This window comes from Anastrepha obliqua, chromosome 6 (assembly GCF_027943255.1).
Source record: "Anastrepha obliqua isolate idAnaObli1 chromosome 6, idAnaObli1_1.0, whole genome shotgun sequence".
Taxonomy (NCBI): Eukaryota; Metazoa; Arthropoda; class Insecta; order Diptera; family Tephritidae; genus Anastrepha; species Anastrepha obliqua.
The window spans coordinates 9,315,212-9,336,986 of NC_072897.1; the positions used below are offsets into that span (position 1 = coordinate 9,315,212).

Genomic DNA, 21,775 nt, shown 5'->3' on the forward strand with positions numbered 1-21,775 from the left:
TATTGCAATAAGCACACGTATACGAATATACACAGAAAATATACCGAAAAACTATAGAAATACAATGCCTTAATAATATAAGTGAAAAGAATTTGGAAACATAATACAGTAAAAACCTTACCTTTTATTATGTCTGCAACTGAGATAGTTCGCCAAAGTTTTATCAATAACCTCAAAATTTTGTACATTAAAGCCGATATACATCACAAAGCTCAAAAACCTATTATTTTAAAAACATGCAACACACGCGAACATGTTTAAACCAGCAATAAAACGTAATCAACAAAATAGTGCCAAAACGACTTGCATTCGTTAAATCCCGTCGTCTTTGGCGAAATGCACCCCGCCTCGCGCGGTATGCGGGGGAAAGTGGCGAGGGAACAATAATAATAATAATAATTATAATAATAACAGTAATAATTATACAATTAATTAATTATTGATAATATTAAAGGTGATCAGGTAGTTTTACCTGTACCACTGGATGCACTTGGAGCACCGCCGCCATACACCGTAGAATGCTGTGGTGGGGGCTGTTGGTGGGCAGCAGCGGGATTACAGTTAGAGCGCGCATGTGCTGCGTATGGCACGGAACTCAAGGAGAGTGGATCATGAAACATGTATGGGTAGCTGTCACGTTGCTGCAAACAGGTAGACGTCATCGAGCTCAGCGATGAGGTCATTGAGCTGGTAAATTTAAAATCTTGTTAGTATTGAATTTTTTTATATACAGCTAGTAACTTAAATAAGTATACAGGAGCCTGATTTAAGGAATTGTTTGACGCTAACGCTTTCCTTAATATGTAATCAAAATATTTTACACATGGTAATTGTGTACTGGGATAAGCTTTGATATGCGCCTTGATTTAGCTGTAAATTTTAGGTGCCGTTATCCACGCTTTGCTTTGGTTTTGATGCCAACGATATTTATGTCACAAAAGTTAGTATACAGCAAACGATTGTTCAGTTAGCATAACATTTATTTTTACGTATTGATTAAAAGTTAAAGCTATTAAAAGGAAATAATTAAAGCGAGTATAAAAATTTTAGAGAAGAAGAAGAGCTTTCTGATGATTTAAAAAAAACTGATTATAAAATATCACAAGGAACATAAATCATTGCGAGAAATCGGATGTTTGATAGATAGGAGTTTTGCTACAGTTCAAAAGATTGTGAATAAATATAAAAGTAGGGGAAGCACCACTAACAAAGAGCGTTGTGGGCGTCCGCCGCTCTTAAGTCCCAGAGAAAAAAGCTTGGTCGTACGGAAAATCAGAACAAACCCCAAAATAAGTGCCCCCAAATTGAAATCTGAAGTTGAAAATGAGACTGGAAAACAATTTAGCACCCAAACTATTGGCCGGGCTTTGCATAGTGCTAGTTATCATGGGCACAAAGTTAGGAAAAAGCCCTTCGTGAGTATCAGATTTCATTCGCAAAAGATCATGAAAAATATGACCAAACGTTTTGGAACCAAGTCATATTTTCTGATGAGTGTAAGCTCAGTATCTGTGGATCTGATTGCCGTGAAAAAGTTTGGAGAAAAGTTAACGTGGCAGTGGATCCAAACAATATGACGGGCACTGTGAAGCATGGAGGGGGCTCTGTGATGGTTTGGGGATGTATAGGTGCGAACGGGGTTGGGAATTTGTTATTTATCGAAAGTATTATGGACCGATATGGTTATTTAAATATTTTGAAAAATAATTTAAAAGAAAGGGCTACGAAATTGGGCTTTGGAGGAACGTTTATCTTCCAACAGGATAATGACCCCAGCACACATCCAACATTGTACGAGAGTGGCTGTTATACAATGTGCGAAAACAATTGAAAACACCGCCACAGTCCCCGGATACCAACCTAATCGAACATTTATGGGAACATTTAAAGCGGCAAATACGTAAACATCCGATTAGAAATAAGGAACAACTGAAAAACGTCCTTCAAGAGGAATGGTATAAAATACCACCAGCTGTGACTGAAAACTTGCTGAAATAAATTCCATCACGACTTAAAGCGGCTGTAAAATCTAATGGTTATCCTACCAAATATATTACTATTGTGTTTTTGATTTCACAAATTAATAATAACGGGTGATCAATTAAGAGGAGTTTTTTTCATTTGCGTTTTTTTTACAGATCGCTCGCGAGTTGTGGCAAACTGTCATCGTGGATTTGTTGAACAGCGTTTGGCATTTCATCATGGAAAGACTCACACCGCAACAACGTCTACAAATTGTTCAACTGTATTATGAAAATCAGCGTTCTGTGACAAATGTTTTTCGTGCGCTTAGACCGCATTATGGTTATCATAATCGGCCTGCCTTAAACACTATTCGACATACCATCAACAAATTTGAATCCGAATATTCATTGGTGGATAATTCTCGACCGAATAGACCACGTACAGCAAGAAGCATTGAGAATATAGCGGCAGTAGCAGAGAGTGTACGTGAAAACCGCGATGAATCGATTCGGCACCGTTCTCAGCAACTTGGACTGTCGTAAGGAACAACTTTAAAAGCATACAAAATACAGCTCGTACAAGAACTAAAGCCAAATGACCTTCCTGCACGTCACCGTTTTGCTGATTGGGCTCTTGAAAAGATTGAAGAAGATCCGCTGTTTTCGAGCAAAATTTTGTTCAGCGATGAGGCGCATTTCTGGCTCAATAGTTACTTCAATAAGCAAAATTGCCGTATTTGGGATGAAGAGCAACCAGAACAGGTTCAAGAGCTACCTTTACACCCAGAGAAAACAACGGTCTGGTGTGGTTTATGGGCTGGTGGAATCATCGGTCCATATTTTTTCAAAAATGATGATGGCCGCAACGTAACTGTGAATGGTGCTCGCTACCGTACCATGATATCGGACTTTTTGCTACATGAAATTGAATCTAATGATCTCTACGACATTTGGTTTCAACAAGACGGAGCCACTTGCCATACAGCTCGTGAAACAATGACTTTATTGAGAAGTCATTTCGGAGAGCAGCTGATTTCACGTTTAGGACCTGTGAGTTGGCCACCAAGATCTTATGATATCACACCTTTGGACTTTTTTCTTTGGGGATTCGTGAAATCCAAGGTCTATGCTGATAAACCAGCTACGATTGAAGCTCTGGAAGCCAACATTACGCGTGTTATTCACGACATACCAGTCGAAATGCTCGAACGAGTGATTGAAAATTGGACCTTCAGAATGGACCACCTTAAGCGTAGTTGTGGCCAACATTTGAATGAAGTCATATTGAAAAAGTAAATGTCAAAAAATGTCCTTTCAAATGATAAATAAAGGTTTTGAACATAATTTACATTTTTGTTTTTTTTTTAACTATTGAAAAAAGCACCTCATGATTGATGACCCGTTATGATGAAGTGTATACTTATTTTTGAGATATGAATTTTTATAAAATTTAATATAAAAAGCTATAATTTTGTTCCTCTTTAAAATTTTGTAATTTTTTTGGATTAAATATGATTTTTGTACTTCATTCATGTAAATAAAACACAATTTTGTTATAACTTAGGTTGTTTGAAGGAATCGATTGGAGGAAAATTGAAAACGTGTCCGGTGTATACTTACTTCTGTTACTAACTGTATGTCTGAATAAGCACAAAGCTACAAAATCATATATTTAAGTGTTTCGTATCTCATATATATAAAGGATGGTTAAGTTTTAAGGGCCGCTATTGATTTTGAATAAAATACAATTTTTTTAGGAAATTATTGTCATTTCTCTTTACTATGATAAAATTGGTATGGCCGTGGCGGCATACCCACCATCCGGTGGTCCAAATTTTCGATGACGCTGAGGCATAATTGAGGTTCTATGCCGTTAATGTGCCGAATTATCTCATCCCTTAGCTCTTGAATTGTTGCTGGCTTATCGACGTACACCTTTTCTTTCAAATAACATCGCCGCGACGTGAGCGTATTCGGCCATCAAATTTTTCGCGCAAAAGAGCCATTGTTTCGTTAGCTGTGTGACAAGTGGCACCGTCCTGCTGAAACCACACATCGGCCAGGTCTATATCTTCCAATTCGGGCCATAAAAAGTTCGTTATCATCTCACGATAGCGAACACTATTCACAGTAACTGCAATGATGCCGCCCGCCCATAAACCGCACCAAACAGTCACTTTTTTGAGTGCATTGGTTTTTCGGCAATCACTCTTGGATTATCATTCGCCCAAATGGTGAAAATGTGCCTCATCACTGAAGATGATTTTCTTTGATATGCATTTTGATTTGAACGCCCGTTTTCATAATAAGCCTGAATAACTTTAGCGCCGTAGTCGAGTGGGTTGGTGCGTGACTACCATTCGGAATTTGTTGGTTCGAATCTCGGCGAAACACCAAATCTAAGAAAAACATTTTTCTAATAGCGGTCGCCCCTCGGCAGGCGATAGCAAACCTCCGATTGTATTTCTGCCATGAAAAAGCTCCTCATAAAAATATCTGCCGTTCGGAGTCGGCTTGAAACTGTAGGTCCCTCCATTTGTGGATCAACATCAAGACGCACGCCACAAATAGGAGGAGGAGCTCGGCCAAACACCCAAAAAGGGTGTAACCGCCAGTTAAAAAAAAAAAACAAAAAAACTTCAACGCGTTGCTCTATAGTGTATATTATCTTTCCATGGTTCCAATTGCGTTAGTCTGAAATTGAAAAATATCAAATGAAATGCAGAAAAAAACTTGATGTTTAGGTGTGGTTCACATTCAACATCGGCTCTTGAAATTTAACCACCCTTTATATACCTATGCACACTTGCAAGTAATATGGACCGCTTACTTGTAACTCTCCGCAATTGTAGCGATAGGTTGTGGCATAGATGAATACATCGTGTTGAAACCAGAGTTTAGGGGAAGGCGAGAGGTGACGGCTTGTAGTGGCGGACTCACGGAACCACCGTGACCGCTACTATGGTTGCTGACATTAACAGTGGCTGATGCCGCCACTACTCCAACGGTTGCTGCATCTCCAAGCGTTGGGATTGCTGCTCCGCCTCCACCACTTGTGTTCGGAAGTGCCGCGGCTGCAGATGCGCTCGTACCACCACCATTCGAACCTTCTGCCGTGCTACCGTTGTGGCTAGCCGCATTAATATCGGCCGCGGCACCACCACCCACACTAACCCCACCAACTCCACTGGCCCCTGAGCCATTTTGGTTACTGACTACGGCGGCAGCAGCTATTGCAGAGGTATTGCCACTACGGGAGCGACCGCCGGAACCGCCATTATTGTTTATATGATCGACTGGGCGCCGTTGCGTTCGCAGCTTTTCTTCGCGGCGCCATTTAGCCCGCCGATTTGAAAACCATACCTGTTGTGGGGAATAATAAAAAGAAGAGTAATAGTGTTAATTTTGACAATGATTGTAAGGCTAGATGTACATGTATAAACAGAGAAACTGAACAAGAACTAAAAAAGTAGTTCTAAACAACAGAAAAGATTTTAAATTTATAGTTTCATTGAAAAAAAAAAAAACAAATCTTGTACAAGTCAAATTTAAAATAGATTCTCGCTCAGAATATTTTCCTCTTTTTTAAATAATAAAATAATAAAAAATTACATATATGAAAAATTTCTACAAAAACTTCCACGCTACTTAAGGTAAATTCATCAAAATCGGATTCTACGTATATAATGCTTTGTTAATTATCAGCTGTTTAGTAAGGCATTTATTTGTCTCAAAGTATACAGAGATAGAATGCCTTATGCTGAAAACAGTAAACGACGTACGCAGTCCCTTACCGCAGTCCCTAACGAGCACAAAACCCATCCCGTGAGAAAAACTGTGTTCTTTTAATTATATATTTACGCAATACATCGGTTTGATATTTTTGCTTACACACTTTTTCATTCATCCGCGTTATCAGTTACAATTTTTCATTGTTTAATAAACCAAAGCCAAAAACCAACAAATGCAAATAGTTCATTTATCTATAATTAACATTATTCAATAGTGTTGTTAAGTTATTTTAATTAGAATAATAATTTTTCTAAGTATATTTTGTAAATTATTTCGAAATGCACTGCTTGGCAACACTGTGTGGTGAGAGAGCAATCAGCTGACAGGGTTCTACGGGAATTTTCAAATATCGTGAAATAAAATCTACGATACTATGATACGGAAGGAAGGAATTTTTTATTTACATGGGGTTCTCATTAGTTTGATCGTAACAGCTGACAGGGGATAATAGTGCTCATACTCACCAATGGAAACGTACGCCCGCATCAGCTGACACAAGGACAATAACTTTTTATTTGTGCCCGTTGAGAAGACACTGTGCGACGCAGCCAACCAAGTTCTGCGCCGGGCGCACGGCAGAATGTATATGGTGCATAGGCACTGCACCAAAAAAAGGCCAGCCGCACTATGTGCGTATATTTGAAGTGAAACTTCTTAATTTCTGGATTAAATTTAAATAGTTTAATGAGGATTGAAATGATTTTTTATAGAATTACATACAATAATAGTGGATAATATTATTATTCATTTATTTCTGAAATTTGTACATTAGTCCGTGCTTCAATAGCTGGTACATTTTGTATTGATGGTGCAATATCAGCAGTGGATACAATCGGTTTGTGGTAACTGAAATAGGGTATAGGTATGTATATGTTCTTGACTCGATTGTGTCAATATAGCGAGAAAATATGGCTTCCATCGTTGTTCTTGATTTTGTTGTTGAAATATAGCGGTTATTACTCATTTTTTAATTCAGTTGATGTTTTAAAAATTCTATTAATTTCATGGAAGTGCCCGATGCTAAATTTGCATTGAAATCTCCAGTTAATATGAGAGGTTTCAGATCGTCGCGTTGAGGAAGAAGTTTACCACCATCACGAGTGTATCTTAATAACAAACCATGTAAAAATGTGATATATGAATTCGGAGTTATGTCGACACCCACAATTACTATGTTTTCTCCATTTATCGCACGGCACACAGAAATACAAATATCACCGACATCTTCTGCTATAGCTGCATTTGATGCTGACTGTACCGCGGTAAATCGTAAGTGTGGTGTGAGGATATACGGTATCATTTTTGTTGTGGTAGATAGCGACTCCTCCGGTTCGAACATTACTTCTTTTATACTGGATGATGCAGTTAAAATTTGGTAAACTGATTTCCTCGTCTTCACGCAACGAAGTCTCATGAAAAACTACCACATTGAAATTTTCCATAACTGGATTCAATACGTCAGTAGCATGAGCACGTAGACTTTCACAATTAAAAGAGTATATCGACAATCCTTATCTTTGCTGTATAAATTGAATATCTTGTTGATCAAGAGTTTCCACACAATTCATCGACAGTCTTCGAAATTCTGCTTGCAATGATGTCATTGTTGTTGATGGTCTCCGGCCATGGTAGAATCTCAAATCATCATTGCGTGTAATTATAAACAATCCATCAATTGAAGCAACACGTGACAGTGCGAAATACATTTACGATTGTGACTGCTTTTTATCGTATTCATAGACTATTTCAGAATATGTACCGCCCTGAGATTTGTGTATGGTACTGGCACATGCTCAAACTACACGAAAATGTGTACGTTTTGCATTTATAGTTTTATTGTGATTTAATGCTATTGTTGCTGATAGTCTAGCTATCGGTACTATTGTTTTACTAATATTGTTAGCTATCATATGTGCACTGCAGTATCAGGAAAATCAAGCGATACAAAACTCACTTCTCCAGCTAATCTATATGCACTAATTTATCAACGGCGCCATTTGCTAAGCCAATCAATGTTCGTCGTAATCATGTAGGACACAATTTTCACAAAAATAGTCTGATATGGCAATCCGGCTGTGTCGATGAGATACATTTTGTGGAGTATTTGTCCGACAAACGCCTGTTGTTCATTTCTATGACATCCCGTATAAATGTCTGTTGCAGTGGAAACTATTTTTTCTTGAACAGAATTTAAAATCCTGTTATTATACTCATTGACGGATCGGTTGGTACTGAATAACTTGATTCCGTGAGAACTTCGTCGATTTGCTTCTTCCTCTGTAAAAAACCTTGCTTCTATCAGATGTATCTCGTTATCGTCAAGTTGTTTACCATTTCCAATTTTCGTCAGCACTGATGCAAAAGTCCGATTAGCTTGTCTCATCACTTCATCTAGTTGGTAAAACGTAAGTTCTTGCCACAGTGGTACGTGGATTATTTGTTTTACTTGTTTATAAATCGGAGTAGCTCTTCTGGAGGCAATTGTCGTAAGTCTCCTATCAAGATCATGTCCAATCCTCCAAAGTTTGTATTATAATTACCAGTTATTTGCTTCAGGCCTGCATCAATACTTCCCGGTAATTCCGCACTGATCATGCTGATTTCATCAGTGATTAAATCTTTGTCGTATTTGAATAAAGCTCGATATTGATAAACGTCTTCAGTATGCAATTGATGAAGATTGGATAAAGAAATTTTCAGAGCTGTATGTACTGTAGTGCCATCATACTGCTGCTTTTCCAATGGAAGCACAAATAATGTAAGCATTGCAGATCCCATCGTTGTTTGTGTAGCGATTGTATATTTCCATAATTAATATTATTATACAAGTTTTCTCACATCCTGCCGGCCCGGTTAGAAATATTTGAAATGGAGAATTGTTCAATGACAGAAGAAGTGTATATTGTCAGTGTAAACTCTGTAATACGTATCTACAGAGTGGTGAGACTACGGAGCTCCGTCGAGGTGCAAGCGGTCGACAACCGAGTGGGAAGACTACGAAGCACCGCACAAAGCGGAGAAAGAGAATAGTTTGTATTCCGTAGCCTTATATTTCATGACGGTTTTTCGTAACGCTAGCTCGTGTGTCGCGGCCTTGAAATTATACTCTGACGCGCGTAAAGAAGTTTCACTTAAAAAAAAAAACAGCAATCTGGTTTCAAAGTATATGTCTAATTGCACTGCTATTTTACTTATTTCGTACATTTTTGGTTTTGTGTTTGTGGATTTGAAATTTTCAATAGTACGAAATGTGGAATGGTGCTTGCACTCACTAACGTAAACGTACATACCATGTCACCTGGCCCAAACCAACTAATGGGAGCCAGATGTAAATGAAATCTCACCACCGTTCTGTTACGTGGGTATCGTGGATCGTGTACGTGTGTAAATGAAAAGTTTGGATTGTTCCGTAAAAATATATCAGCTGATTGCTCACTCACCACACAGTGTTGCAAAACAGTACATTTCAAAATGATTAACAAAATAAACTTCGAAAAATTTAAAATAAGTAAACTTGTTTTAAGCTAACGGCGGCCGTTTTTACATCATCGCTACGACTGTCGTCATTCTATCGCTCATTTGGAAGACATATTTACATACATATGGATGTGCTTACATATGTATGTATGCAGAGAACGTTAATGATATAGAGAAGTCTCACGAGCTATGAATAGTGTGAATTGTCAGAATTGAAGTCTAACCGCGAAGACTTTTTCACCTGCCCCAGCTCGACAGCAGTGAATATGCATTTATTTGATCCTTTGGCAAACGAAATTTTATTCAATTTACTCTTTACTACAGGGAATTATATGTGTATGCATTTTCTAGATAGTACAAAACTTTGAAAGTAAAAAAAACAATGAAAAACTCACACAAACGTATTTGGATATATGGGACAACTAAGCTCAATTACATATTTAACAAATATAGTGTTGCCATGACCTACCTCACGACGCATCGCATTATCATATTTACATACAATAATTAGGGAGTAAACACCCGAATAATCGAATTCCTGCCATACAAATGCTCAAACAATTCTCTTTTAACTATGCATGTGCATACATATTTGTATGTGCTCATGCACACTTGGTGCCCTAGCCTATGTACGTACATATTTTTATTCTGAACTCTCAGCAAAAAAATGTAAAGGGTGATTTTTTAAGAGCTATAGGAAAGTTTTTCAAAAGATTTTTTATTTAAATCGATAGTACAGTCCACATAATTTAATGTTTGAAGATTATTTCATGCAAATGTTGACCGCGACTGCGCTTCAATGGTCCATCCGCTTAGTTCAATTTTGGCATACTCTTTCCAATGTTTCGGCCGGTATCTCACATATAAATGCTTTAATGTTGTCTTCCAATGCGTTAATTGAAGCAGGCTTGTCTGAATAGATATGACCTTTAACATAGCCCCACAAAAAATAATCTAAAGGCGTTATATCGCACGATCTGGGTATCCAATTGACAGATTGACAGGTCCCGAACGTGAAATAAAATGTTCACCGAACTCGCCTCTCAACAAGTCCATTGTTACGCGTGCTGTGTGGCATGTGGCACCGTCTTGCTGAAACCACATGCCATTCAAGTCAAGCTCTTGCATTTTGGGCAAAAAAAAGTTGGATATCATTTCACGGTAGCGCTCACCATTCACAGTTACGTTACGATTCGCAGCATCTTTGAAGAAGTACGGTCCAATGATACCTCCAGCCCATAAACCGCATCAAACTGTGACCCTTTCTGAATACATTGGTAGCTCTTCCAATTCTTCTGGCTGATCTTCACTCCATACTCGATAATTTTGCTTATTTACTCGTACGTACCCATTAATCCAAAAATCAGCTTCGTCGCTGAACACAATTTTTCGATAAAAGAGTGGATCTTCGGCCAACTTTCCAAGAGCCCATTTACCAAAAATTCTGCGTTGCGGTAGGTCGTTGGGCTTCAATTCTTGCACCAGCTTTGAAAGGCTTCACACCTAAATCCTTTCGCAAAATTTCCCACGTTGTTGAGTTACAGAGGCCCAATTGCTGCGAACGGCGACGAATCGATAATTGATGGTCATCATTAACACTGGCCGATACAGCTGCGATATTTTCTTCACTTCGCACTCTACGTAAGCGTGTTGGTGGTTTGATGTCCAATAATGTAAATTTGGTTCTAAATTTAGTCACAATAGCTCGAATAACCGCTTCAGTGGGTCGATTAAACTGACCATAAAGATGGAAGAAGCGCGTTGTTCGTTTGTAAGACGATTCATGGTTAAATTATAGACCAAACTGAAGATGTTTGACAGTGAAACAAAACACGAAATGTGCGTCAGATGTTTAAACCAACTGTTTAAAAAGATAATAGCTAAAAAATCACCCGTTATATGCATGTTCATATAACCGCACTCACAGGGCACTCACTTTATTCCCCTAAATGCGTATGTCCCCCAAAGCTAAAATTCTATTCCTAGTGACTACAAACGGCGCAGCCGTAGCGGCCATAAATCTAGTTGCCATGACGCTGAACAGTTTCAAGTATTGTATAGCACAACAAATTCATTGATAAGCTCGAGCTCTTATTCTTAGGAGCAAATACTTTCATTCATAAAACGAGACGCCCACATGCCAATTTTTCCAAAGGATTACAAAGCCTCCAGCAACGATTTACATCAAAGATTGAACATATGAAATCAAAATATTTAATACTGCAATATTTCTTACAGAAATACATATTTGCCAATATTTGCTGAATCGTGAAGTTTTGTCATGTCGAATGGTCGCGGCTCCGTATATATGTTTGCACCCATTATATCATTACTGTACATAAATTCAGCCTTTGGATGAAGTATTAACATAGAGTCACAATCTCGAACAAAAACTATTTCGTATGGTGTCTGCCAGTACTGGAACCCCTTTTCTACTCAAATAGACTGTCCGCATCTTTTTTACATAAAGACATATAAATCATTGTGTCGAATAATATAGGCGACGGGTTCCATATGTACGAGTAGAAGTTCACTCAAGTGGGGAAAGTTACTGATCGCCATTCACTTGGGAGTTGCCAGGACGAGTCTTCTATATATGGTTCAAGCAGCTCACAACTTCCGAGATTAGCACGAGTATCCTCTGCGTAGCTTCCGAACCCCCGTTCGGGAGTGAGCCAACATGAGAAGATGAAGCATTTCAGGATAGCTGGTTGTGCCCTTGGTTTAGGACCAGCCACTTAAAAACACCCCCCAATGAAAAGATGTAAAAGGCTCGGATGAGTCTCGCGTCTCGAACTTGTTACAACGGTTCATCCTTCCTCTTCGTTTCACCCGACCGATCGCATCATTATGCCCGAGTGCCAAAAATTTAGTGATTGTAACTCTATATTATTACAGCGTACGCTCGATAACGTGAACCAATTCAAACCAAGGCAGTTCACGTTAACAAAAGTGTTCACGTTTTGGAATGCCCAAAAATACTAAGTAATATATTTTTCCACATTTAAATTTACATTTTATTTTGGTTTTCGTTACATATTAATTGATTTAAAATAAGTCATACGATGGTTTTATTTAAAAAAATCAGAAAAAATCAAATCAAAAAATAATTTTTTTTTGTATTTTCTGTTTTTCTAAAACTTGAAGCACAGCTTTCTCCCTTAACCGTCTTAGCACACTCATGTCATTTTGATCGACGTCTTCATGACCAGCCTATATTAACGCCTAGTTGAAAATTTCAACTGCTTCAGTCGGCTTAATTTTCTCCAGTTGCTCTGATACGCTGTCATCTTCGGATTCGTCCTCTTGTTGATGATCGTCATCTGGTGTGGCTGGAATGGCTGGTAACGTGAATTCAATCTGAAATTTTTAATAAAAAAAAGTTTTTACAATAACCCACATACATATCTTTGAACGTACAATAACCCACATACAATATCTGCGAACACGAACGAACCTCTGGACTTAAACTACTAAGGAGATCGACGGTGTTGCTCATCAAGGTGCGAAGTTCAGCTTGCCATTTTTCTTTTAAAACCGCCAACGGAATATTATCTTCGGGGTCATCATTGTTTACCACAAAATTTAAAATACTGTTCCATCACTTAGCTAATGTTGCTTCACCAACACGAAACCAAGCTTATAGCTGTGGAACAAATGACTCATGAAACCATTGCTTGAAAATAGCCGACGTCATCCAGGCGGATTTCGAGCTCTTATAGTCGGTGGGACACTGAAAGCTTTTGAAGCAGCGTGGATTCTTCGCCTTTCCAATTACCAAAAGCTTAAGCTTGTGGGATCTCTTCTCCAAGCTAGACGCGTACGTTTTCTCTGGCAAAAGTCTCCAGAATAACCCCGACTCATCAGCATTATATCATTATCATTATCGTTGCACAACTCCAATTCGGCCATTTTAGCTTTAAGGTTTTCTTTAAACGGACCCACTAGCTGAGGTTGCGAATACAGTTTTGCGCCTGATATTTTAAGAAGACGAATACCATACCTCTTCTTGAATCCTTGAAGCCATTATCTCGCATTCGGATAAACCAACGATAAAGAGCTCTCTCCATTTTGGGCAACTCTGAAGAACGCAGGGTTTTTCTATTTCCAGGTCCACAATACGTGTTGTTTACGCATTTTAAATCGCTTGCTTTTTCGCTTTAATGTAACAATTTGTTGATTTAGCAACATTATATTAGTTTGCTAAAATCGTCACAGATAAGCCTTTTTTTTACAAGCCGAGAATTTTAGCATTTTGTTTTAATGTCAAGCACACCGATTTTTTAGAACTCATTTTCACCAGAAAACATAAGATGAAACACTCTTTACAAAACCAAAACCGCAACTGAAATAGTTTACTCCTTACATGCAATTACGAATAAAATGCTTATTTTATAATTAGGGGATTCCCCGATTTCAGAATTACTTGAGACCAATGTAAACTACATTCAAATATTTGTAACGTTTATTGTTCATGTTATAGAGCTTTTTGGGTTTGTTCAAAGTCTAGAGTAGTCAATGCTCAAAAATATCTGTTCATGTTTTGGGGTGTTCACGCTTTAGAGCGTTCACTTTATCGAGCGTGCGCTGTACTTACTCATTGAATGAAGCCGAAAATTTAATATTGAAGAAATCACTGAAGCTTCTTTGAGGCGTGTTCACCTACAGTATTTTTCTTCATAACAACAGAGATCAAAGCCTCAAATTGTTAAAGATGCAATTGAACTTAGTTGTCCCATATACGCAAATACGTTTTTTTTTGAAGTTTCCTTTTATTTAATTTAAATTTCAAAGTTTTATACTATCTAGAAAATGCATACACATATTATTCCCTGTAATAAAATGTAAATTGAAAAAAATTTCGTCTGCCAAAGGAACAAATAAATGCATATTCAAATGTAAATATGATAAGGCGATGCGTCGTGAGATAGGTCATGTTTGCTGCAGTGCGTATGCACATACATATGTAACACTATAAGAATTGAAGATCCAATTGAACTTTTGCACAAACATAACTAATCTATACTAATATTATAAAGAGGAAAACTTTGTTTGTTTGTTTGTTTGTTTGTTTGTTTGTAACGAATAGGCTCAAAAACTACTGGACCGATTTTAAAAATTCCTTCACCATTCGAAAACTACATTATCCAAGAGTAACATGGATTACATTTTATTTTGGAAAAAATAGGGTTCCGTAAGATATTTGGATTTTTCGGACACAAACTGAAAAAAATCTTATATATAAAATAAAGTCAACTTTTTGTGTGTGTTCGCTAACCGGCCGTGTCTGCACCGAATTAAACCAAACTTACACACATTGTTAAGAAGGTATTGAAGATGGTTTCCGTATAGTTTGGATACCTATTGGTGGATAGGGCTCGAGATATAGGTCAAAACGTGGATCCGGGTAACCTTTGGATGTGTATGTACAATATGGGTATCAAATTGAAGCTGTTGGTGAATTCTTTAGCACAGAGTATTTTTCATGCCGCTCCGTGACTAGGGTCTCGAGATAGAGACCAAAACGTGGAGCCTAGAATGTGTTCGTACAATATGGATATCAAATTGAAGCTGTTGGTGAATGCCTTAGTACAGAGTATTTTTCATGCCGCTACGTGACTGGGGTCTCGAGATATAGGTCAAAACGTGGACCCGGGTAACCTTTGGTTGTGTATGTACAATATGGGTATCAAATGAAAGCTGTTGATAAGTGCTTCAATACGGGGTAATTTTCATACCTATTGATGACTAGGGTCTGGAAATATATGCCAAAACGTGGACCCGCCGTGTCTTTGCACCGAATTAAACCAAACTTACACACATTGTTAAGGAGGTATTGAAGATGGTTTCCGTATAATTTGGATACCTATTGGTAGATAGGGTCTCGAGATATAGGTCAAAACGTGGACCCGGGTAACCTTCGGATGTGTATGTACAATATGGGTATCAAATGGAAGCTGTTGGTGAATGCTTTAGTTCAGAGTATTTCCATCCGCTCCGTGACTAGGGTCTCGAGATAGACACCAAATCGTGGACCCTAGAATGTGTTTGTACAATATGGGTATCAAATGAAAGCTGTTGATAAGTGCTTTAATACGGGGTAATTTTCATACCTATTGATGACTAGGGTCTCGAGATATAGGTCAAAACGTGGACCCGGGTAACCTTCGGATGTGTATGTACAATATGGGTATCAAATGGAAGCTGTTGGTGAATGCTTTAGTTCAGAGTATTTCCATTCGCTCCGTGACTAGGGTCTCGAGATAGAGACCAAAACGTGGACCCTAGAATGTGTTTGTACAATATGGATATCAAATGAAAGCTGTTGATAAGTGCTTTAATACGGGGTAATTTTCATACCTATTGATGACTAGGGTCTCGAGATATAGGTCAAAACGTGGACCCGGGTAACCTTCGGACGTGTATGTACAATATGGGTATCAAATGGAAGCTGTTGATAAGTGCTTTAATACGGGGTAATTTTCATACCTATTGATGACTGGGGTCTGGAAATATATGCCAAAACGTGGACCCGCAGTGTCTTTGCACCGAATTAAACCAAACTTACACACATTGTTAAGGAGGTATTGAAGATGGTTTCCGTATAGGTTGGATACCTATTGGTAGATAGGGTCTCGAGATATAGGTCAAAACGTGGACCCGGGTAACCTTCGGATGTGTATGTACAATATGGGTATCAAATGGAAGCTGTTGGTGAATGCTTTAGTTCAGAGTATTTCCATCCGCTCCGTGACTAGGGTCTCGAGATAGAGACCAAATCGTGGACCCTAGAATGTGTTTGTACAATATGGGTATCAAATGAAAGCTGTTGATAAGTGCTTTAATACGGGGTAATTTTCATACCTATTGATGACTAGGGTCTCGAGATATAGGTCAAAACGTGGACCCGGGTAACCTTCGGACGTGTATGTACGATATGGGTATCAAATGGAAGCTGTTGGTGAATGTTTAAGTTCAGAGTATTTTTCATGCCGCTCCGTGACTAGGATCTCGAGATAGAGACCAAAACGTGGAGCCTAGAATGTGTTTGTACAATATGGATATCAAACTGAAACTGTTGGTGAATGCCTTAGTACAGAGTATTTTTCATGCCGCTACGTGACTGGGGTCTCCAGATATAGGTCAAAACGTGGACCCGGGTAACCTTTGGTTGTGTATGCACAATATAGGTATCAAATGAAAGCTGTTGATAAGTGCTTTAATACGGGGTAATTTTCATACCTATTGATGACTAGGGTCTCGAAATATATGCCAAAACGTGGACCCGCCGTGTCTTTGCACCGAATTAAACCAAACTTATGCACATTGTTAAGTAAGTATTGAAAATGGGTTTCGTAAAGTTTGGTTGTAATTCGGAGCAGTAGCAACGGGTACAGCGTTCTTTTGAGCCAGCCATAATGTCGCTTACTTTTTTAACGCTTGGGGCGGAACTGAACTGTCAAATTGACAGTGTTAGTTACAATGTGTCAATATTTCTTTCTGATTTGGATGCCATAAGGAAAAAACGTAAGTGCAACATGTAAAAATTGTTTGTGAATTTTTTTGGAGTGGATTTTGGAACAGTGAATAATTTCTTACGAAATTTGAGAATTTAATGTGGAATCCGAATGAAATTATGTGTTCGTGGAAACAACAATTTTTTTCGTTTTTTTTTTTTTTGAAAAATATAAATGGATAATGGTTAAAAAAAGCTCCAATTCTTAATAAAACATATAAATTGAAACTAAAAATTCATGGATGATCAGGAAAAAAGACGATTGTTTATTCATATGCTTTGATTTGAAATTTAAAAACAATCTTCTTTTTTCCTGATTTTCAATTTATATTTTATATTTACTCAAAAACAAATAGAAAAACAAAAAATATTGTTTATGCCAAAGCGCTTGAATAAAGAATAAAGAAATAAATAATATGAAAACCATATATTTTCTGTTCTAAACCATATCTATTCTATTTTAGTGTGCCCAGCGAAGGGGGCCGGGTTTGCTAGTATATACATATATTTATAATATACTATAATAATAACTATATATTAATACATATATTTACATACATACATATATTTACATACATACATATGTCAGTATACCAAAACACTTGTATGCTCTATGAATTAATTTCGACTCAAAAAATTAGTAAAAATTTTCATCAAATTTGTATAGTTTTAAATTTACTAAAACGCACACACACCTAAATGTGAGGTCGTTTTATAATGTATTTTGCTTAATTTCTTCCTTTTAAATTAAATCAACCAACATTAAAGTTACTTTAATTTTAAATGTTGGCGCATATACAAAATATTCGAATCATTATCCATTCCATTCATCAATCATTTAAGTTTGTTTGAAAATATAAATTGAATAAATTTTCACAACACAAGCAAACTCTTTGCAAAATGCCGTAGGCTATTCGTGAATTTGATTTCCTACAGAAGTCAAAAACTGTGCAGAGCCAATATACTAAAGAGATAATTCGCTGTAATCAGCTCTGTTAAAAGTTTCACCACACCCCACAGTGGTTCCGCCATAGGACATTGGATGAAAATAGTCATGTTAAAATTATGCAGCAATATTTAGCGAAATGCTAGTTCATTAGTCATAGTAACTTAGAGTAAAAAAGAAATTTCAACTGCACAAACAATTCACTTATAATTGTGCCTCCAAAGTAAGAGAATTTGAAAAGTGATAGTTAGCGTGGTCTCCGCTCCGTACTTACGCAGTTCCGGGAAGTGTTATTTTTCTAAGCATTACTGTGTTTATGTCCTGTTGTACAATGGAAATTCAAGTTGCAGGTATGTACGACATGCTAAACGTTTTGTTATCTTTTTTAATTATTATTTAATAGGTTTTCAGACCGTACGAAATAGGTACTTTAAAATTTGCCGTTTATTTTTTTTATAAGAAGTTTGTAAAGTTTTAACTAAGTTCGCACGAATCTGCACAAATGAAACATACATTAAAATATTCTTACGTATGTCCTCTTTAAGGAAAAATAATTTCCAGCTGCGATGACCTGCGATTGCGCTTGATATAGGGTCTAATCTGTACCTATGTGTACGTATGTTACCCAACAGGAATTGGCGTTACAGAATCATCTGCCGAAATTAATTTACAATGTTTGTTGGACCACACTTGCTCTCGAATTCTCGAATCTCAAAAACCAGTATTGGTAAATATATCTGAATCAAGTTGCACTGAGTATGAATTAGTAAGTAAATGGGGTTTCGATGGCAGCACTGGACAGAGCGATACAAGCAAAGTTTTTCTGATCCGAGAACGGAAGATGTGAACTTCCATCTTGCGGTTAGATTTCATTTTTGACGATTCACACTATTCGTAGCCCGTGACACTTCTCTATACATTAGCATTCTCTGTACATTGGCTATGCCCAACTTCGGTATGAAATCAAAATGCCGACAGCAAGGCATTTGAATGTGCATTTATGTGTTCCTTTGGCGAACAAAATTGTATTCAATTTACGTTTTACTAAAGGGAATAATATAGGGTTTTCCAATAACAGGTGTTACAGGTAAATGAACTGCGCTATCCAAAGATGATTAACTATTTTTTATACCCGGAATTGGATTGTATTGATATGGACAACGCTTATTTTCAATATGACGGTGCTACGTGCCACACAAGCATCCAAAGTAGAGGTGATCACAATTGGCCACCGAGATCTTGTGATTTAACATCTTCCGACTTTTTCCTTTAGGGTCACATGAAAGAGACGGTCTACGCTAAAAGTCCAGGGTCGATTCAAGACCTCAAAGATGGAATTCGTGATGCTATCGACGACATAGGGCAGCCACTTTGCAATTCGGTTATGGAAAATTTCTTGAAAAGGATATTGTCCTGTAAACATGGTCGTGGTGGCCATTTGCCTGATTTTATTTTCCACTATTAACGGCATACCTTCCTCTTTATAATAAAATAAACATCTGATCATTTATATTAAAAAATAGCATTTTTCTTTGAAGACCAAAATAACACCTCTTATTAAAAGACCTTGAGTATCTAGAAATGGGGGCAAAATTAGAAATCAACACAAACATGTCCCATAACTATTTTAAATTATTACTACTTTACTACCAACAATAATCGTGCATTTCCCAAGCAGAGAAATGAAGCAAATGTCAAAAGTTGCTTTAAGGGGGAAGTCTACTGTGACAAGGGAAAAAACAGGCTTATTTTCCGGATTTTATTTCTAACAAAATATTGCTCGTACATAAAATCTATTTAAACTCTTATCTTTATTATATATTTAAGTTTTTGAAAAAAAAATTTTAAGTCAAAATATTCAAAATGGCCGCTGTGGCACTTCTGCAAGCGCAGGTCCGCTTTTCTTAGGTGCCTAAACGGTGTACATGAAATCTTACGTTTCGGTGATCTAAAACAAAAAAACAAAATATTGTTATCATATACATAGTATTGACTCTCGTCTGACGTAGGATTATGTCGATAAAAAATTTTGGCGTTGAAAAAAAAATTCTTGAAATTTTTTTCTTTTTTTTTGCCTAAAATTGATGTTACTATTGTTTATAACAATTTAACAAATAACGATATCAAAAAAATCCTATGTCAGACGAGAGACACTATTACAGAGAATATATAATTAAATTTTTAAGCTGATTCATTTATCAGAACTCGAGATATCGTGTACACCGTATAGAAAAGCGGACCTGCGCTTGCAGAAGTGTCACAGCGGCCATTTTGAATATTTTGACTTAAATTTTTTTTTTCAAAAACTTAAATATGTAATAAAGATAAGAGTTTAAATAGATTTTATGTACGAGCAATATTTTGTTAGAAATAAAATCCGGAAAATAAGCCTGTTTTTTCCCTTGTCACAGTAGACTTCCCCCTTAAGATTGGAAATGCGAATAAGAAGAGCAAAGCGTGTCGCCAGTACAGGAGACAAATTCACTTCTCTCTTCCGTGTGTAAATGGGCACTAAGTAGTGACGTTCACTCAATTTCTACTCTTCGCGACGGAAAACTCTTACTTCTCGTTAAGAGTAACACATTTGCGCAGAAATTTACTATTAAAATCAAGAAACTGGTGGGAATTTGTGAAGTATCAGCTTATTTTCATGATTATCTTCATCACGTAAAAGGTACTGTATTTGCCCCGTTTTCAAATAATGTACCTGACGATGAAATTGTAAATGAGCTTAGTCATCAAGGAGTGGTATCGATTTTCCAATTCAAAAAGAATGTTGATGGTATTTTGAGACCTCCAGGAGCCTTATTATAAACATTTAATCTATATAAATTGCCTAACAAAGTCGACATAGCCTGGTCGATATTTGGGGTAAGATAATATTTTCCTACTGCTAGGGCATACAACTAAACACTGCAAATTTATTCAAGCTAAAGAAATCTTAAAAATAAAAACCATCAGAAAGTGATCAATGCAAGAGGCATTGGAAATCTAGAATGAAACAGTTTCGCCTCTGCAAAGCCGCGTCACCTATCCTAACGTTATATCTTATGTTATTTTAGTAACATATTTACACAATAGATCGGCTTATATGTGTTTGTGTTTGGTTAATCGACACAATGTTGCCATTCATATTTTTGCATACACACGCATCCGCGTTATAAGTTACAATTGTTAATTGTATAATAAACCAAAGCCAAAAATAATTCATTTAACCATAATTAAATTATTCAACATTGATTTAAGTTATTTTTAATAAAAATTAAAATTTTTCTAAGTTTATTTTGTAAGAGAGAGAAAGAGCAATCAGCTGACACGATTCTACGGAAATTTCCAAAATCCTACTATCAAATCTACGATACTACCGAACGGAAGGGTGATGATTTATCATTTACATGGGGATCTCATTAGTTTCATCGTAACAGCTGACAACAAAAACCTCATATACAACAACAATAAACCAAATCTACATCAGACAAGAATAAACCTAATCTACACAACGTATGGAATATTGAGGGGTACTCGTTTTTGAACCAAAATTTAACAGAAATATACTCAACTGGTCAAACTAAACAGCAGTTGAGTAAAACTCGTTTGTATGAAGGAAGAAAGAATGTTAACGCTGTAGGCTAGTTACAGGCACTTTATCAAAAAAACAAATATGCTAAGTTCAGTACTGACTTAGAAAGAGCAAATCGTCCAAAAATATATGCATACATACATATATTAAATATGTCTATCTGAGGCATCTACTGTTAAAACTTTGTTGAATTCCCTTCAACCAAATCAAATCCTGAATAGAGAATTGCTTCATTACCAGGAGAGAACGTAAATACATAAATATATAATAATACGTAAATAAGAAATACGTTTTCAAATACAGTTCGCAGAGAACGTTAAATATAGAGAAGTCTTAATGACAGGAAAGTGTTCATTTTCGAGGGGTACTCGTCTCGCGAAGACAATTTCACCACAGACACATTTTTCAACAAAAATTAACAGTAGGGGCTGAATTATGTAAATTTAGCAGCAGTCGATAAGAATTTCTTGGTGATTAGAAGCAAAGAATGTTAGGTAGCT

General features: G+C 36.9%; 1 protein-coding gene across 1 annotated transcript in view; it reads right to left on the reverse strand.

Moving 5' to 3' along the window:
* Positions 1 to 458: 458 nt before the first annotated feature.
* The window catches only part of LOC129250097 (paired box protein Pax-6-like), a 97,037-nt gene continuing 75,720 nt past the window's right edge, over positions 459 to 21,775 (reverse strand). Inside the window, exons 3-4 of the mRNA XM_054889737.1 lie at positions 4,795 to 5,327; positions 459 to 687 (exon numbers count right to left, since the gene is read on the reverse strand). Of these exons, the coding sequence (XP_054745712.1) occupies positions 459 to 687; positions 4,795 to 5,327 (762 nt within the window). The remainder of the gene's footprint in view (positions 688 to 4,794; positions 5,328 to 21,775) is intronic.